General features: G+C 40.2%; 6 protein-coding genes across 6 annotated transcripts; 3 read left to right on the top strand and 3 right to left on the bottom strand.

Moving 5' to 3' along the window:
• Nucleotides 1–316: 316 nt before the first annotated feature.
• On the bottom strand, nt 317–1,264 carry KQ657_001252 (uncharacterized protein; the record flags this gene model as incomplete). The annotated part of the gene is made up of 1 exon (XM_043192052.1): nt 317–1,264. One exon carries the CDS (start codon nt 1,262–1,264, stop codon nt 317–319), a length of 948 nt encoding a protein of 315 aa, XP_043048347.1.
• A 528-nt stretch (nt 1,265–1,792) lies between these two features.
• On the top strand, nt 1,793–3,298 carry KQ657_001251 (uncharacterized protein; the record flags this gene model as incomplete). The annotated part of the gene is made up of 1 exon (XM_043192051.1): nt 1,793–3,298. One exon carries the CDS (start codon nt 1,793–1,795, stop codon nt 3,296–3,298), a length of 1,506 nt encoding a protein of 501 aa, XP_043048346.1.
• Nucleotides 3,299–3,377: 79 nt separating this feature from the next.
• ZCF23 (Zcf23p) lies at nt 3,378–5,294 on the bottom strand (the record flags this gene model as incomplete). Its single annotated transcript, XM_043192050.1, has 1 exon — nt 3,378–5,294. One exon carries the CDS (start codon nt 5,292–5,294, stop codon nt 3,378–3,380), a length of 1,917 nt encoding a protein of 638 aa, XP_043048345.1.
• Nucleotides 5,295–7,481: 2,187 nt separating this feature from the next.
• Nucleotides 7,482–8,597, top strand: IPT1 (inositolphosphotransferase; the record flags this gene model as incomplete). The annotated part of the gene is made up of 1 exon (XM_043192049.1): nt 7,482–8,597. One exon carries the CDS (start codon nt 7,482–7,484, stop codon nt 8,595–8,597), a length of 1,116 nt encoding a protein of 371 aa, XP_043048344.1.
• A 303-nt stretch (nt 8,598–8,900) lies between these two features.
• On the top strand, nt 8,901–10,034 carry KQ657_001248 (fluoride transporter; the record flags this gene model as incomplete). Its single annotated transcript, XM_043192048.1, has 1 exon — nt 8,901–10,034. One exon carries the CDS (start codon nt 8,901–8,903, stop codon nt 10,032–10,034), a length of 1,134 nt encoding a protein of 377 aa, XP_043048343.1.
• Nucleotides 10,035–11,991: 1,957 nt separating this feature from the next.
• KQ657_001247 (uncharacterized protein) lies at nt 11,992–14,433 on the bottom strand (the record flags this gene model as incomplete). The annotated part of the gene is made up of 2 exons (XM_043192047.1): nt 11,992–14,092; nt 14,429–14,433. 2 exons carry the CDS (start codon nt 14,431–14,433, stop codon nt 11,992–11,994), a joined length of 2,106 nt encoding a protein of 701 aa, XP_043048342.1.
• Nucleotides 14,434–18,099: the final 3,666 nt, after the last annotated feature.

Raw genomic sequence — 18,099 nt, 5'->3', positions numbered from 1 at the left:
ATACAACACAGTACAAATGGGGTAGTTGGAGTGGAGGTAAGTATAAGTTACTGTTTGTTAATAGTGTATGATACACATATTTGATATAAGTCTCCTATATGCACATCCATGTCATGTAAGTCAATGATGTATGGCTGTGACATACGTCTAATGTACGTCTAATATACGACTGAACTACGTACGTCTATGATACAATCACCAGCTTCATACTCAGCATTATGCAATGTACACTATTTAGCCGTACATTGATTATGTGCAATAATAGTGTAAAATATGCGACACTAAACTAATAATAATACTATACTTCTATTTAACTTCATTGATTGGTCACAGACCGTACCCAAAGATCACCATCCTCATGGTCTCTCCATAATCTACTCAATTGGATACCTAAACTATACTTGTTTTTATCCAATTCATCTTGTTTCATCTGAAGCTTCTCAATGGCTCTACTAATCTTAACCCTAGTGGGGTAGTCAATCTCAACGTTATAAGGAGGAAGCAAGTTTGTTAAAAAGTGTATTTCCTTTTCAATCTTCACTATTTTACTCAGAAAAATGTCATACTTTTGTTGTGTTTCCTTTATGAGTCGTTGGGTAGTGGCTTCTTCGGCACTTATGTTGGTTTTCATCAGCAGTTTCCGAATATATGTTCCGGATGAAGTGCTTATGGCTATTGGGAGAGAAGATTCACCACTTTGTGATCCAGTTGATGTTGATCTTGAATGAACAGGCTCGCTATTGACACTTGTAACTCTAAACTTAACTGGTTTCTTCATGGGAGGCGTTGGATATGTTCCTGCCTTTTTAGATCCACTAATATTAATAGTATTAGTATTATCATCGCTATTCTTCTTTCCGTCTGCAGCTTTCAGAGGGTCCACGGACGGTACATGTTCGGATACAGGTTCGGGTTCAGGTTCAGGTTTCCGTTCAATCTTGTGTATAATCATGCCATCATATTCATTCTTGGTGGAGGTCTGAGAAACAGAAACACTTGGTTTCAGAGCCTCTTTTTCTACTTCATTTGCTTCATCTTGTTTTGCTTCAGCTTCTGCCAATGCTTTGTCGAGAGTAGTGACACCGTCGCCTAAATGATTTGATTCCAAGCTTTTGATCAACTTATCTGTAGAGTCTTCCGAAGAAGCGGAAGTAACAGAAGCTCTTCTTTCTGGTTCAGGGACAGCCATGGTCGCTGGAGGTGGTAAATCGGGAGAATTTCCAAAGACAGAATCGTCATTAGCATATTCCGTCTCTTCAGCCATTGCTAATAGTATTAAAACGTAGTAAGGATGAATGCGGGATGAGAGCGCGGCACCAAACTGTGGAATGTAAACCTGAAGAAAGTTAATACACTTGAATGTGTTTATGTTACTGTGAGAAGAATGGCTTGACTCTAAACACGCAGGTTAATATGAGGAGGTAAATTTGGTGATGATGGTGAAGGTAAAGAGTGTTTCAAATCTATTTGATGTTCGTTTGTCGCACTTTTACCCAATACGTAACTGGGTATACGCCTTTAATACGATGCTTAAGTAAACAATAGGACGCGGATATATACGGAAAACACACACTTAAATTTGATTATGGCATTAACTATCTGTATATGTATGTGAATGTACCTGTATTATGCTAGCGTCAAACAGTCTATGCATATAAGTTGCACATTCTATACTTATACTCCTATTTGTGCAGCTGTCAATTGATTCATTGGTGCTACCATACATAACTTATAGATTAACACCAACAACTCCGATATCAATTGCCTATAGTATCCGATCATACCACTACTAATGCTCTATATACCTATAGCTGTACGGTTTGTTTTAGACACAGAGACCTTGGCTTCTTCTGGAGTCCATATCGTCACCGGGTCTTCCGATTACTGGATCACAGTGTCCCCCACTTCTTCGTTAGGACAACAAGCAAAGCAAGTACTAATCAATACCCCATACATAAATGGTTCTTCGGATATAGTCAATTGGATAGATGTCACTTTGAACTACAATGTATTTCCTTATTTGTCTACGTTTTTAGAGTCATTTGCGAGAACCAATGGGTTTGAGGTCACACCAACTCCTAGAGTCTCCTTTGTCAGTGGATCATGTCCCCTACTATGTCAAAAAGTCCCTCTACACCGCTACAAGCAGTATAAACCAGATCCAGGAGTCGAAAATGGTACCCCATGTCAAGTGACACTGTGTCCCTTCAACTTGACAAACTCACTATTATTCTCCACCTACGTGGCCCACGGATCCTTGACTACAAGGTTAGGAGACTCGTTAGGGTATCTTTCGGACTTAAAGTACTTGGAAAATATGGTGGGGGGTGTAGTGGTTCAGACACCCGATTCAATTGATATTGGTGTTGTGGCTCAACATATTCGAAAGGTTAATGGAGACGGGGATTTGGTCGTGGTACTACTGTGGGGAAAAGTACTAGAGACTGTAGGTATAGCTGATGTCTTTAGTCGGAGTGGTCCAAAACGGCATCTAGCCAGTGATGATAGTGCCACTATTGTGGCATGGCCTAAATTCCCAGTGTTCCCAGTTCGAACCGTGCTGACGACGAATGGACACTCAAGTTGGGGCTCATGTGTGCTCCTTAAAAATGACCTCCTAGTAACCAACACTCATGTTCTCACACCATATCTAGAAGACCCTTTGGGTACAGTGCTCGTTATAGATTTACCTGATGGTCCGTTAACCATTCTGAACCAGAAGCATGCCTTGGTGACCCCCAGTTCCTTGGTAGACATCTCCACCATTTCTCTTGCTGAATCGGATATACTCAGGTTCACGGGGTTGGGGTATTCTCCAGCACTGTATCAACAACAACGACAACAACGATCTCTTCCACCTATAGTGGGGCAAAATGTAGTTAGTGTTGGCTACGGACTTTATCTTCTACCACAATGGCAGTCTCCCGGAGTTTCGCAGGGTACACTTGATCTTGTGTTCCGATCAAGGTACAATGCGAACACACCATACAAGATGCCCTCCCTAATCATCACCAGTGCTTCATGTTGGAACGGGTCAAGCGGTGGCGGATTGTTCAGAGACAACGAACTTGTAGGGATAATATGTTCCAACGCCGAGGTTCGAGTAGATGGCCGGCCCTTAGAAGATGACGGCAATGCTCCAGTAGAGAAGCTAACTCGATTTGTGTTTGTAGTTCCTATTGAATTGGTGGAGTATTTGATCAGTGGTGGGTCGATTGAAGATGACGGTCCTTTGGTGAAAACATGGAAGTTGGATACGTTTCATAAGGATCGAATCTTGGGAGAAACGAAGTTGTGATGAAATAATGAATAAATAAATAACGAATAAATAAATAAATAATACATATTTGAGTAAATAATAATCAATAAGGATGGCCTCAATACATTCTGAAACCGTCACCAATGGGTAGTACTGGCAAGAACTGGCCAATCATCAACGATGGTAAGTCAAAAAGGTCTCTTTTCACTGTCCAAACACAACAGAACTCCACACATTTATCTGAAGATTTAGTCTTCAAATTGCATTTGGTTACAATGGATGAATGGAGATTCCCAACAGCCACAGACTTGAATAACTTAAAGTAGTTTAAGATAGACTCATCGTCATACATCAACTCCAAAATAAAGCGACGTTGTGAAAGAATATCGTTGATGTTATATTCAAGTAGTGAGAGCATGTCGTCTGAAATAGACACGATCTCTCCCGTTCTTCTCCACATTATAGTGGGAGAAGAGTTCAATTTCATTAACCGTTGATGATCAAACAAACATCGTTGAAACAGAATCTCCAAGAGCTCTAGATCGTGAGGAATTAATAAGTTCTTATAGGCCAGAATAAATGTAGGTCTGTAACTGGCAATTAGCTTTAAGATTTGTAATAAATTCTTTCTCTTTGTCTTGCGTTCTTCTTCTGTTGAGCCATTGTGATCAATGCCAAACCGTGTCTTAAGGAAATGGGTTAATGAATGGTAAGACTGAGGGTAGTCGAAATTAAGAATCTTATTGGTATAGATGTCTTGAACACTTTGATAAATATGTCGTTGTACCAAGGGAGAAACATATTCTGTGTTCAATACGGAATGATGAGGATGAGAAGCTGTACTTCCCAATGGTCCTGAAGTAGGTAGAGGATGCTGATTCATAGGGATGTTGGAGTTCAATGGATCTTCAACTTCATCACCCAGAGTCACTCCAAGTGATATGAAAGGTCTGTGTGATTTATTAGTACCTGCTGAGCCACCAGTGATAACACCTCCGATATTGGGTAATGCTGTTTCTGGAGGCCAGCTTTGATCTGGTTGAATTGGAAGAGATGAACTTGAAGACTGCAGGTGAGAAACAACATGGTTGGAAACTGGTGCAAGATTTGGTGATCTTTGTTGTTGGTATTTAGAAGAATGATGTTGAAGCTTAGATGGAGGTTGATGCGATTGTGATTGACGGCTCCATTGACGTCTGTGAGTTCCAGCAGTTTGGGAAGATAGTAAAGGATTATCAGTTACCGTACCGTAATCGACACTTTGAACAGACGGGGAAGGTGAAGATGGTTTGGAATGAAGAATAATATCTCCTAACATAAGATACTCTTCATTAAGGAAATTAGAATGAAAGTTACTCATAGATTGAGACACAGTATCGCTGCCATCGTCGTCTACAAGGCCTCCTGTCACGATATTATTGTTTGTAGGTGTAGAATCGATGTTATTGACTGCTTTGTTAAGATCTGTTTGAAGAAACCGATTAATTACATCTGAAGTCGATTCCGTAGTGATTTGGACTGACGGTGAATACACCAAAGGTGGTGATGCAGCTGCTGTGGCTGTTGCAGCTGCTGTGGCTGTTGCAGCTGCGACAGTCGGACCGTTGCTACTATCATCATTGGCCGTATGCGACAACGGAAGTCTCATGCCAGGGGGTGCTTGACCAGAAACAGATATAGGAAGATGATGGGAGTTCTGTGGTGTAGGGGAGGACATGGCAAACGACGGTATTATGGTCGATGATGGTGGTGATGGTGGTGGTGGTTTCGTAGGAGATGTTTTGGTGTCATTTTTTTTAACCAAAGTTGTATCTAAAGAAGGACTGGCTAACAGGTACTCTCCAGTTGGCATGGTCTTCAAATACTTTGTCCTCTTGCGGACTATATCGGTGCAAGAATCCGCAATATTACGCTTGACGCAATTATTGCATGGTCTTTCATTCGAACACTGCAAGTGCTTGGAATGACAAAATGTGCATGCTCTAACAGCAGGCTTCCTACTTTTCTTTTCTTGTGGGGTTAGCTTCTTGGTCATATGGACATGGAGATGCAAAAGCTATAAAAAAAAGGCACACCATCCACGCCACGGTAGTGCTTGCAATCAAGTGCACTTCACTTTAATTTGAAGTGGTTTGTTTTGATATGGATAAACTAGTGAGAAACTCTGGGGTAACAATTAGATCATCCGATGAGAGAAATCTCTATAGGTGTACCGTTTGAAGCACGACTTTATCCGCACGCACTAGAACAAAATTGTAAACCTGAATCGGTACGAACCACTTGAGCGTTTAGAATACTTGTGCTCTGTAGAAAAGAAAATAGGTTAAACTTTTTAAGCTGTATCTTTTGATGGTCTTCCCATTGGTAATGAACAAAATGCCGTTAATGGTCTTTATATGCAGCGATTTTGTGTGTATTTGTGGAGATGGTCGTGTGAATAGCCTAATAAATGGGGTAGCTTTTCAGAAATTAGAGGGGGATTCCCGGTGTTGGACGGGGTGTGTTCATTTCCCTCCGAAATTTTCCGAGTCCTAGTGATTGGTTGAGTATATTTGGTCACGTGATTAACTCACTTCGGCATTGAAGGTGAACCTTTGCTAGTGAAGTATAAAAGGTGAACACTACTACATGAATATTAAATGCTTAATATTGCAATACTGTATAAGCATATCCATTACACAAGATTGTGTATCTGGAGCCGTAGCTAAATTGTTCCGAATCTGCTATCGCACAACTAGCAAAGGTGTTCTCTTTGATAATTACATAGGATAGGAAGAGATAAAAGTGAGATCTGAAATATACCAAAAGGAGTCAAGAGATTTGGTTCACGACTACTTGAATGGACCCCTAACTTGATACATACTTCTATGATGTAGTCTCATCTCAATTTCATCTAGTTTGTGCCAGACTATTCAAAGTGTGCCCTGGCAACAAATCGCGTATCAAAACCTCTATTGTTTGCAAAGAGACAAAGAATGTCCAACTGTTGCCCTGAAGTCAACAGCAACACACGACTTGAAAATACTTCAGATCAGATAAAATGATACGGACTACTAGTAAATTAAGACTAAGTTACAATTTAGCCATAGATATACTTCCTCACTCTATGTATATCCGTTCTCTAAATCCTAACTGGGTAATATGGTTCCGTTCGATGAAGAATGGTCAATCCCTGCAATTCCTAGGCCGACCTATCTGTTGACGGGGATATACATGTATTTATAGACGGCAGGGCATGGCGTGCCACATTGATTTTTTATTATGAAATTTTACGACCGCCAAGAACTACCTGGGTTTAACAAGAGAATGTACAGCTCAAAGGTTTGCCAATTCTCCTATGCTTACTATACTTGCATCACACTATTCGTAGGAATTATTATCTCCGCTTCGTTTGCCGTCTTTTTTTCCGGATTTTCTTTTTCCTCCTTTAAATACCTGAGCCATCCGACCAAAGTAACCGTAGCGTCTCAACTACCCTACAGGAATACTGGTTGTCGCTTTTATCTGTAGCCCGCTCTTATCTGCTTGATCTCTACACCCAAAGTACCCCCGTCCCAACGCTAGAAGTAGTGGTGTGTTGGAGTATACGATGCGGTACAAGGAGTAATTTTAATATCAGAGTTTGTCGCGTGATGATGGCAATAGTGAAATCGACCGGCATAGTACATCCACAAAACTTTAAAGCCCGTCGATGCATGTAAAAAAGATCAACATCCCATTCCTTCTTACAAGTACTTCATAATAGATCTTATATCGCCATCTTTTTTTCCTGGTTCTATTTTTTATCTTCCCTTTCCTCTTTGGCTATCACATTGTTGCTTACTATTAGAAGAATATTAGTGCTACCTGCTATAATTGCTAATACTATTCGGGCCATATCTTAATTAGGTTGCTTGCTTGCTTGCTTGGACTTCATACTCCATTAACCTTTAAACTTTTAACTTGGTGGGGATTTGTATTAGCTCTTTAAGATAGATACATATATATATGTACATGATAAAGTATGCAGTTACTAACACCCATTCGACTTTTAGCATTTGCCGTCGTCCGATTCATTCGGTCTGGCCTCAACGATAAGTCTATTTTTGGACTAGTGCTAAACTTCTGCATTAACTTTGCACCTGTGTTCATATGGTTACTGATCTTCAAGAACGCAGGCATAATCCCACATCTGTGGAGACCAGAAATCCATGTCAACTTGGCGAATACCGTTGACCATTTCATGTTCAACACCATCATAGGAAGTGTGCTCACTGTTATGTTTTCCCTTAGTATGTCCGTGTTGCTTTATTTGCATTTTTACCGTGGCAATACGGATCCAAAGGAATCGGGCAATTATGTCGAACTTTCAACCTTAGAAGCAAACCCAATCAATATTGTTGATAATGGTATTGATGATGATATACAATCTCAAGGGTCTGGGAAAATTGGTTCCGATAGAGAAGAATCAAACGAGTTTTTTTCATCAGATTTTGAAATAGATGAAGAAGAATTAAAGGACTCAGAAAGACTGCAACCAGATAAAATCATTGTTAACTTCCCTATATCTTCACAAGCTTCTACTCAATATCACAAAAGGAACTTCTTCCCGCTAAATAATTGGAACTTGGCTGTTCCATTACTTTTAGCAACATCATGGATAATCTTAAACATTGATCATTACTTTAGTGAACCTATCTACACAGAAAAGGATTTAGTCTCATGGTTTTCATATGTGATTCTCCATTTCTGCGCTCCTCTTTTCACTGCCATTTGGCTTTATGCATTCCATCCACAAGGAGCTTTGAAACTGTTTGGTATGAGTCTTGGACTTCAAAATATCTTGGGAGTACTCACCCATTTGGCATTCCCCAATGCACCTCCGTGGTTTATTCACGTTTATGGTCCTGATCATGAAGCTAACTACGAAATGGAGGGCTATGCAGCAGGATTGATTAGAGTTGATACCGCCATGGGTACTCATTTACATACCAATGGATTCCATAAATCTCCAATTGTATTTGGGGCTTTGCCCTCCCTTCATTCAGCAATGGCGGTTTGCGTCTTCTTTCATTTGGCGTATTACTCAAGATGGACAGCCATTAAAGCCTTGGGTCTTTTATTTGTTGTTGTACAATGGTGGGCTACAATCTACTTAGATCATCACTGGCGTCTAGATTTGTATGCTGGATTGCTTTATGCCATTGGTCTGTTTACACTCTTCACATCAATGAGAGCAAAGGTTGACGAACGATTCTTCCATGCCAGATTTACAGGTGACTTTGTCCGTGGCTCTACTATGGGCATGCGTGTGTTCAAGAATACCAGATTACAAAATTTCTTTGACCCACTCCTGTAATATTCTATAAAATACTCTATTCCTTTATAGACTCAATTCTTATATATACATCAGTTATCCGGTGCCGTACTGTTGTGTCAATAATAATAATGAGGATTAAAATTAGTGCGGATTAACAACAATCGCGCTACCATGATAATGACGCATTTTATTCGCATCCCATCGCTATCCCCATCACCACTTACAACAATCAGTCAATAATTATTCTTTAATTGTCTCCTGTTCTTCTTTACGTATTACCGTTTAGTATTTCCGTTTTACACTATGAACGAGGACTCTGCGTCATCGAGCTCACGCCGAAAAATGTCCATAGATTCTCAGCTATCAAACATCTCAAGACGACGTCGTTCTGTCCAGGACCAACTCCAGGAACTCGAAGAATTAGAGGTTAGAACATCACTTCCCGAAGGAGTCAGACCACCAGTTGAAGAACCATTACATTATGGGAAACGATATAAATTACGAGTGATTCTAAATATACTTCAAGGATCATTATGGGGTGTTTTAGCCCGTCGAGGTTTGGACCTATTGACAACTTATAATCATAACTACCTAGGAGGTGTAGTATGGTCGAATTTCACCGCTTGTTCTGTTATGGGTGTCCTTGTGGGTACAGAACAGTTGTGGGAAGATTTGAATGACATTAAAGCCCGTATTCCACTTTATATTGGCTTATCCACTGGTTTCTGTGGGACTTTTTCATCCTTCTCTTCAGCAATGCTAGAAGCTGTTGAAAGAGGTATAAATGCACCCTTGAGCGAAGTAGGTGGCTCTCTCCCTTCAGCTCCGTATGGTATAATGGAATCATTAAGTGTAGTTATTTGTCAATTGGCTCTCTCTATAATGGGGTTTAGTATGGGTAAACATTTAGCGGAAGCACTTGATAATTTTGTGCCTCCAATGACTCAAACCATAACACAAATTTTGGAATATGGCTTGATAGTTATAGGGGTTTGTTTATACATTGCTGCTGTGGTATTATGTGGAACAGAGTCATCAGAAGTGACGCTTCGTCAATGGACTTTTTCCATTGTTTTTGCATTTTTTGGAGCCTGGACCAGGTACCTTGTCTCTAAGTATCTCAATGGGAAGCTAAAAAAGTTCCCACTAGGGACGTTTACTGCCAATATTTTGGGGTGTATTATTATTGCATTGGTTGTTTCACTTTCGAATGGTAAACGTCATAAAAATTGGTCAATGGGAGTCGATAACTTAATAGTCAATACAAGTATTTCCTGTGAAGTACTTGCAGGGATCAAAGAGGGGTTCTGTGGTGGTTTAACTACGGTTTCCACTTTTGTGGTAGAATTGTTTGGTTTAGAGACAATCTACGCCTATCGCTATGGAACGATTTCTATTGCCACGGGATTCTCCGTATGTATAGTGATTTTGGGTACCGTTAATTGGACTGTTGGCTTAGGAGATGCAATATGTTAGGCTTGGAACTGTGTATTAAAAAATAGAGGAAACCAATAGAAAGTAAAACAAAGTGCCGATATGTTTAGGAGACATTGCTCCACAGAAATGTCGCACTTTAAAGTAGTTACGACTTTAAAGTAGTTACGACAATAGAAAACAATAGTTATATGTACACTGCTTCCATCATGCAGTTTACAGATCAAGGATTGGCTACCTTTTTTCAATGTCGCCGACCAAAGCCCGGTTTCTATTTTCTACTTTGAGCTCAGATGTATCTACTGGGAAAGACTAGAGTAACAGTATTAGAATCCTTACTTTCAGCTCAAAGGGAGAAATCGCCTTTATTATTATTGTTGATTGGAGCAATTTTGCAGAAATACTACTACGATATTTCTTCGTGATAAAAGACAAGTGGAATGTGTGGCGTATAAGATAAAAAATAACTAATTAACTCTTGTCTATGATATGATAGGAGATTGATAAAATTGTAGTTATGTTCGATTTGTTGTGTAGAGGGAGTAAATGAAACATTTGGGTAAACATATTGTTGATTTGAACTAATTACACATTTGACGCACAACTTTTCGTAAATTTTACTCCAATAGTTATTGAAAAAGTACCTACGATTTATAGTAGTAGATTTCTCTCAAACCTGAAACACTTTGGCACATCTCTGAATCGGCTAACACCATTTGCATGCCTAATTTGCATGCACCACTTACTGGCGGATTTCTAGTGGTCTAGTAAGGCCGACGGAGCTCAAAGCTTGTTCTATTTCGCATCCTGGTTAATCCAAATTGGTCAATTTAAAATAATCCCACAAGCAACGATCATCTCTGCACTCAATATGTATTCCATATACGGATTGTGAGCAGGTTAGGGTTCTCTAGATGCTCAGTTTTTGGGAAAAGTTGCTTAATCTCAGGGTCTAAATGGGGTCGATTTCCTTTATGGTTAATTAAGTGTGTTCTGTTTCTCTGGATTTGAATCTTTACTTACTCTCAATTCTTTATCCCATGAACGTATGAAATAGGCTCTACCTTAGTGGAGAGGTTTTTTCAGGTGTCTTGTTTTTGAAAACTTTTGCATTCCAAAGTACCCGTGGTTTTTCTGTCGGTTGAACGTCAATTTCTATTATGTGCGCTATACTTTTTCTAGTGAATACACTAACCTATTATAAAAGCTAAAAAGAGGTAGAATCGAGAAAAGAAACGGCAAACTTATATACTCTTGGCTTTAACCGATAATATCATGATATTTTGAGTACTTAATTTAATTAAGTTGATCCAATGGAGTTCATAGAACTTGAAGTAAGGGATCATGAGTTACAACAGACTAAAAGATACTAAAAAGCTTTCTTTGGCAACTACAAACTGGATTGGAGTAATTCTATCACGTTTTATGTACACTGATCGAAGTATAAAGAATTTGGCCTTAGAATATCTGACTCTAACTTGACAGCCATTGGTCCTTGAATGATAGACACCGGAAGGAAAATCAGAGCCATCCCCACAAATGCAAAATAACCGCAGGACAAATGAAAAATAAACCCACAGCAAAGGCCGGATAGACAGGAGCAAACTCGAACAGAAAATAAGAGGTCTTCAAACGTTTTTGAGAATCAACGAATACGAATATCCAATGGATAATGGATACTCTAGTTTTATCAAGTCTTGGATAAGGGAAAATAGTCAATATTTGCACCAAAGCCTTTGTTCAGACATCGTGGTCATTCTATCAATTTATTTAGTAAGTGATTCATTTTCTCTTATTTTCATCTTAAAATCTAGGTAAATGTAAAGTTGCTCGTTTGCCTTGGATACTCGAATCGCTTAAGAAGCTGCAAACTGCCTTTGATTTACGTTTACAAACATATTTTTTAATCGTGATATCAATTCTAACGAGTGCGTGTTTTGTAGGTATTGTCTTTCACGACAGTCTACCCAATTTCATTGAGGGTCACTAAATGTATTTGTTACATCAAAATGGCAACAAAAACGACAAGAGCACTTACAATGGAAATTGCACCCTTGGTTCCAGAGCCTTCAAATGTTGAGATTGAAGCATCAGTTGTAGGAGCACTTTCAGAAGTGGATACAACTGTGGATACAACTGTGGATATACCAGTTGATAAGACCTTACTAATGATATTAGTAATAGCGCCTTCAGTTTTATCAGAAGTGTGTTTCCTCCCCTCCAAGGTGGTGCTAACAACTGGTTCACTTGTTGATGTGGTTTCGCATGGCATTGTGGTATCAATAGTTACTGTTTTACCTGCTTCGTCCTTTGTAGTAATCTTGTTCACCACACCAGAAGTGACGCCAATAGAACACTTACCTTGGCACTTGGTTGTTGTGTATACAACAATAGAGGCACCCGTAGTTGTGAGAGTAACCTCACTAGATGCGCTATTGCCACTGAACTTTGTAGAAATAGAAGCGGACTCTGGGTTGGTTGAGTTTGCGAATCTGGCGGATGAGAACAAATCTGGTTTTGACTTACCTGTTTCACCAGCGGTTGTTGCAGAAGTTGCCTTAGAAGTAGTCGCATACGTTGTTTTAGAGGTTGCTTTAGGAGTAGGCAAAAACCTGATTTCAGAAGACTCAGTATTGATAGTAGTCAGTGAAACATCGCTAAACTCTGATTCTTCAACAACAGTTGCAGTTGCAGTAACCGTATAAGTTTCACCATCTCTCTTAACAAACCCAGGCGCTTGTGTAGCGTTGGCAACAATAAAAAAGGTTGCAGTGTATTCTCCCGCACCATTGGAAACACCGCTCAAAACGACACTTCCAACCAGATTATCAGAGTAAGCAGTAGTAAACTTGAAATATTTGTAGTACCAGAGTGAAACAATTGTGGTGGTTGATGTAGGTTTTCCATCAACTGAAGCATCCAATACATCAGACCAAGTAAAAGTTTCAGAGGTTGAGGCATGAACATCGAACGGGCTAAATTCAGCGGGAACCTTTATTGTGAATTCTGGAGCATCGGAAAACTTACCACCAAACACCGTTGGCACAGAAAGAGCAGAATTAGTTGAAGTAGAAGCATCTGAAGTAATTTTTGTTGACCTTGTATTTTCTGTCGAGCTAACAGCTTCGGTTTTGCTAATAGCTTCAGTAGAGCTAACTGCCTCAGATGTAATAGCAGAGGATGAAGTTAAAGAGACTACGTCAGAGCTTTTAGCATCTTCAGTTAGGAAAATAACAGGAAGGTATGTGACCGTTGTCTTAATAGAGTTTGTCGCATCAATAGTCAGGACAGCCAAGATGGTTGGAGCATATTCAGTCACAGTATCCGTGGGAATAGCAGAGAATGTGATTGTGGCACTTTCACCCGCCTCCAAACTACCAGTAAACCTGATGAACTTGTAATACCATAAACTAACTGAAGATGTATAATAATCACTGTCAATGTCCTTACCATGGACGTCGGCAGTCAAACCATCCGCCCAACTGAATATTTCATTTGTAGATGCGTGTATGCCAACTGGAGTGAACCAATCAGGAATAGTAATTTCAAAGTATGGGGTGCCATCAACAATGTATCCTGAGGAATCGGGTGTGGGCATTGGATCTGCAGAACTGAAAACCTCCTCAGCAATAGTAAGTGTAGTGGTATAGGTAAGGGTTGTCTTAACTGAATTGGTAGCATCAATAGTCAGGACAGCCAAAATCATTGGAGCGTATTCAGTAACACCACTTGTGATGATGGCATTGAATGTCATTGTGGCAGTTTGCTCTTGCTTTAAAGAAGCAGTGAATCTGATAAACTTGTAATACCACAATCCAAATGCTGTAGTGTAATAATCACTCCCGATTTCAGTTCTATCGATGTCGACAGTCACACCATCCGCCCAACTGAAGTTTTCGTTTGTAGACGCATGGATACCAGCTGGAGTAAAGTCGCCAGGAATAAGGATTTCGAATTGCGGAGCACCATCAACCACCGACCCAGTAATAGCACCTTCTCCGGCTATTACTGATATAGCACTAGTGAACCCAATTACAGCTGTTTCTAACAAACGCATTCCAAATAATTCAGCTAAGAGAATATCGTCGCAGAATAAAACGCTTTCTGGATTCGTATTAAAGTAACTAACAAAATTAGTGGAGTGGTGTTGTATTTAAATGAATTTCGAGTCAAATATTCACAATTGGCTTAAATGGTTAAGCACCTACATTCTAGATAGTGTGAATATGCACTGACTTCTCTTATTGCAAAATCGTTTGCCAAGTTCCTATCACGAATTTTTCCATTGTTTCCATGTTAAGGTTAAGGCTAATAAAATTTTGTATATAGAGGTAAAGCCGATGTTTTTTATATCTGTTCATTTAAAAGGCCGAATTCTTAAGGAAATATCGTTGTAAATGCAGGCTTTTAGGTTGCAAAAAAGCGCAATGTATAACAGCATTCTGAAGGTTGGACAAAAACGGCTATACACTACGTATCTGAATGTTGCATGGGCAGTCCGGTCTCGGGAATAAAATTAGGAGAAGGAGAAAAGTACATACTAAACCGATGATGATGATTTTGATTCGAATTTGTCGAATTTCCAAATGCGATGGTAGAAAGGCATATACTTCTTGTGAACTATTATATCGGACTATAAATCTTTGTTCTAACGAAAGAAAATTGTTCTTCGGATTGGCTAAACTTTCGCTGTGTACTTCGTTGAAGCTAAAATAACTCTTTTGTGTTAGAGGTCGTAAATCAATCTGATAATGCGAGATCCGGGCCCTCTCAAACTTTTAGTAAATAAGTGCCCAGAATTTGCCCTAGAATATTATTGTTCCAAATAGCCCGTGTTTAAAGCACCCAATAAAGATTGGTACTTGAATATATCAGGCGACTTAATGAACAGAATACGCGAATGGTATTCTGGGGACCCTCCTAGTACAGTGAAGCCAGACCAGCAGTGGTTAACACATGAAGTGTATAACATTTACGGCCTAATTTACATCTTAACTAAATCCTTTATTGATAGGTTCATTTTTTTAAATTTTGTCAGATGAAGACTATAATTCTAGATGTTACGGATATCGAGACCTCAAATCATACATAGAACCGGGATCTGATTCTGAGACTGAACTCAATGCGGTGACTGAAACAGTGTTTAAAAGAATCTCCAATTTTTGAACAAGCGAGGAGCAGTTTTTTGGAAAACGCATCAAGTCAAGCAGGCTTGGATGTCTCCAGTATTGAATTATGGTATCAGATAAAGCAGCTGTAAGAATGGCTTGGATGAATTAAGTTATCGTAGCTTCATACAGAGGATTTGTGGTTCTATTTCCAATCATGGCTCATCTTCATTAGGATTCCACATGAATAGATAACAATATGTCACAGTGTAGTAGAAGCTCTACGGAGCTTTTAAAAAAATTAAATCATACACTCACCAATAAATTTTCAAACATGAATAAAAAGATCTTAAACCTAATCTTTCAGAGTCCACACTTAGATACATCGTGCTCTCAACCACATTACAGAAACTTTGTGAACTGGCTAATGGTATCATAAAAGTGAACATAATTTAAAATCGGCAATTTTATTAAATGATAGCTATATATAGTTTAAACATTACGATACTTATTGTTATACAGAATTTAACCAGTACGATACTAATTGGTGTACAAAATTTAATTATTGAATCCGGTGATCAGATTATTAATCAAATATACAATAATCGAAAATTCATTAGATGAATTGAAGGAGGTAAAGTGGAAGTCCGGTGAGTAAGCCCAATTTCTTCACATTGTTAGCTGAACCTTCATATGTCAGAACCGATGCAGCATTGGGTAAACTAGAAGCTGGAGCGCTACTAGCTGAACTCAAAGTAGTAGCAGGCAGTGAGCCAGAACCAGTGCCAGAACCAGTGCCAGAACCAGTGCCAGAACCAGTGCCAGTGCCAGAACTAGAAGAACCAGAACCAGAACCGGATGAAGAACCAGAACCAGAACCAGAGCCAGAACCAGAGCCAGAACCAGAGCCAGAACCAGAACCGGAACCGGAAGAACCAGAACCAGAACCAGAACCAGAACCAGAACCGGAAGAGCCAGTGTCAGAGCCAGAACCAGAACCAGAACCGGAACCGGAAGAGCCAGTGTCAGAGCCAGAACCAGAAGAACCAGAACCAGAACCAGTGCCAGAACTAGAAGAACCAGAACCAGAACCGGATGAAGAACCAGAACCAGAACCAGTGTCAGAACCAGAAGAACCAGAACCAGAACCAGAGCCAGAACCAGAGCCAGAACCAGAGCCAGAACCAGAGCCAGAACCAGAGCCAGAACCAGAGCCAGAACCAGAGCCAGAACCAGAGCCAGAACCAGAACCAGTTCCTGTACCTGTGCTGTTGCTTTCAATAGTAGTCATGGTTCCACCAGCTTCTCCGTTGGATGTTAAAGATGATTGAGAGTGACAAACTTCCTTGGTACATACAACTGTTACAGTTGTACCTCCGGTAACTGTTACCATGGTAGATACCCCTTCTGAAGACATAATGCTCGTACTTCCAGTAGTCTTAGTTCCAGGTGAAGTGTTTGCACCTGAGGATTCATCAGCAAAAATGGTAGAAATAACACCAGGTGCGACAACAACTGCAGTATTTTCATACTCATTATTATCATTATTTGAACCACCATCACCAGCACCTGCAGAGGCAGAAGTGGGTCCAGCAGTTCCAAAAATAACTAATGTGGATGTATAGTTGGGGTCAGTAACATAAACCGTTTTAGTACCTGACAAAGTCACCTTAGAACTTTCAACATTTGAGGTGGAGTTAGTGTACCTGGCTGAAGTGAACGAACTTGAATATGGTGCAGATGAAGGTACCAAAACGATTACTGTCTGCGAATTGTCAATAGAAGTCACAACTGTTGTAGTATATGACCCTGTCCAAGTTAAAGTATCACCTGCAGAGGGGGTAGGAGCGACAATATACGTGGTTGGATTACCATTAGCATCAGTGGTAACCACAGTAGTGGTTGCACTGTCAGAGCCATATGATGTCAGGTATGTACCTGGAGTGTAAGCAATGACTGTTTGAGTTCCGTCAATAGTGGTAACCACAGTAGTGGAGTATGATCCAGTCCAGCCATCAGTGACACTTGGAGTTGGTGTTGGTGCAACAACGTAGGTGGTTGGATTACCATTAGCATCAGTGGTAGTCACAGTAGTGGTTGCACTGTCAGAGCCATATGATGTCAGGTATGTACCTGGAGTGTAAGCAATCACCGTTTGAGTTCCGTCAATAGTAGTAACCACAGTAGTGGAGTATGATCCAGTCCAGCCGTCAGTGACACTTGGAGTTGGTGTTGGTGCAACAACGTAGGTGGTTGGATTACCGCTGGCATCAGTGGTAGTCACAGTAGTGGTTATCGAATCTGATCCAAAAGATGTCAGATATGTACCTGGAGTGTAAGCAATGACTGTTTGAGTTCCGTCAATAGTGGTAACCACAGTAGTGGAGTATGATCCAGTCCAGCCGTCCGTAACACTTGGAGTTGGAGTTGGTGCAACAATGTAGGTGGTTGGATTACCGCTGGCATCAGTGGTAGTCACGGTAGTGGTTGCACTGTCAGAACCGTATGATGTCAGGTATGTACCTGGAGTGTAAGCAATGACTGTTTGAGTTCCGTCAATAGTGGTAACCACAGTAGTGGAGTATGATCCAGTCCAGCCGTCAGTGACACTTGGAGTTGGTGTTGGTGCAACAACGTAGGTTGTGGGCTTACCGCTGGCATCAGTGGTAGTCACAGTAGTAGAAATAGAGTCAGGCCCATACGATGTAGCATATGAATAAGGAACTTCTGCAATAAATGTAAATACACCATCAACAGAAGTCGAAATAGTAGTAGTGTAAGACCCAGTCCAAGACTGAGTCACACTTGGAATTGGAGTTGGTACAACGACATAGGTGGTTGGAATACCATTAGCATCAGAGGTAGTAACGGTAGTGGTTGCACTGTCAGAACCGTATGATGTCAGGTATGTACCTGGAGTGTAAGCAATGACTGTTTGAGTTCCGTCAATAGTGGTAACCACAGTAGTGGAGTATGATCCAGTCCAGCCGTCAGTGACA

The sequence above is a fragment of the Scheffersomyces spartinae genome (genome assembly GCF_019049425.1).
Source record: "Scheffersomyces spartinae strain ARV_011 chromosome Unknown scaffold_15, whole genome shotgun sequence".
Taxonomy (NCBI): domain Eukaryota; kingdom Fungi; phylum Ascomycota; class Pichiomycetes; order Serinales; family Debaryomycetaceae; genus Lizanozyma; species Lizanozyma spartinae.
The sequence above is the reverse complement of the archived record's forward strand: the minus strand, read 5'-3'. Positions and strand labels throughout refer to the sequence as shown.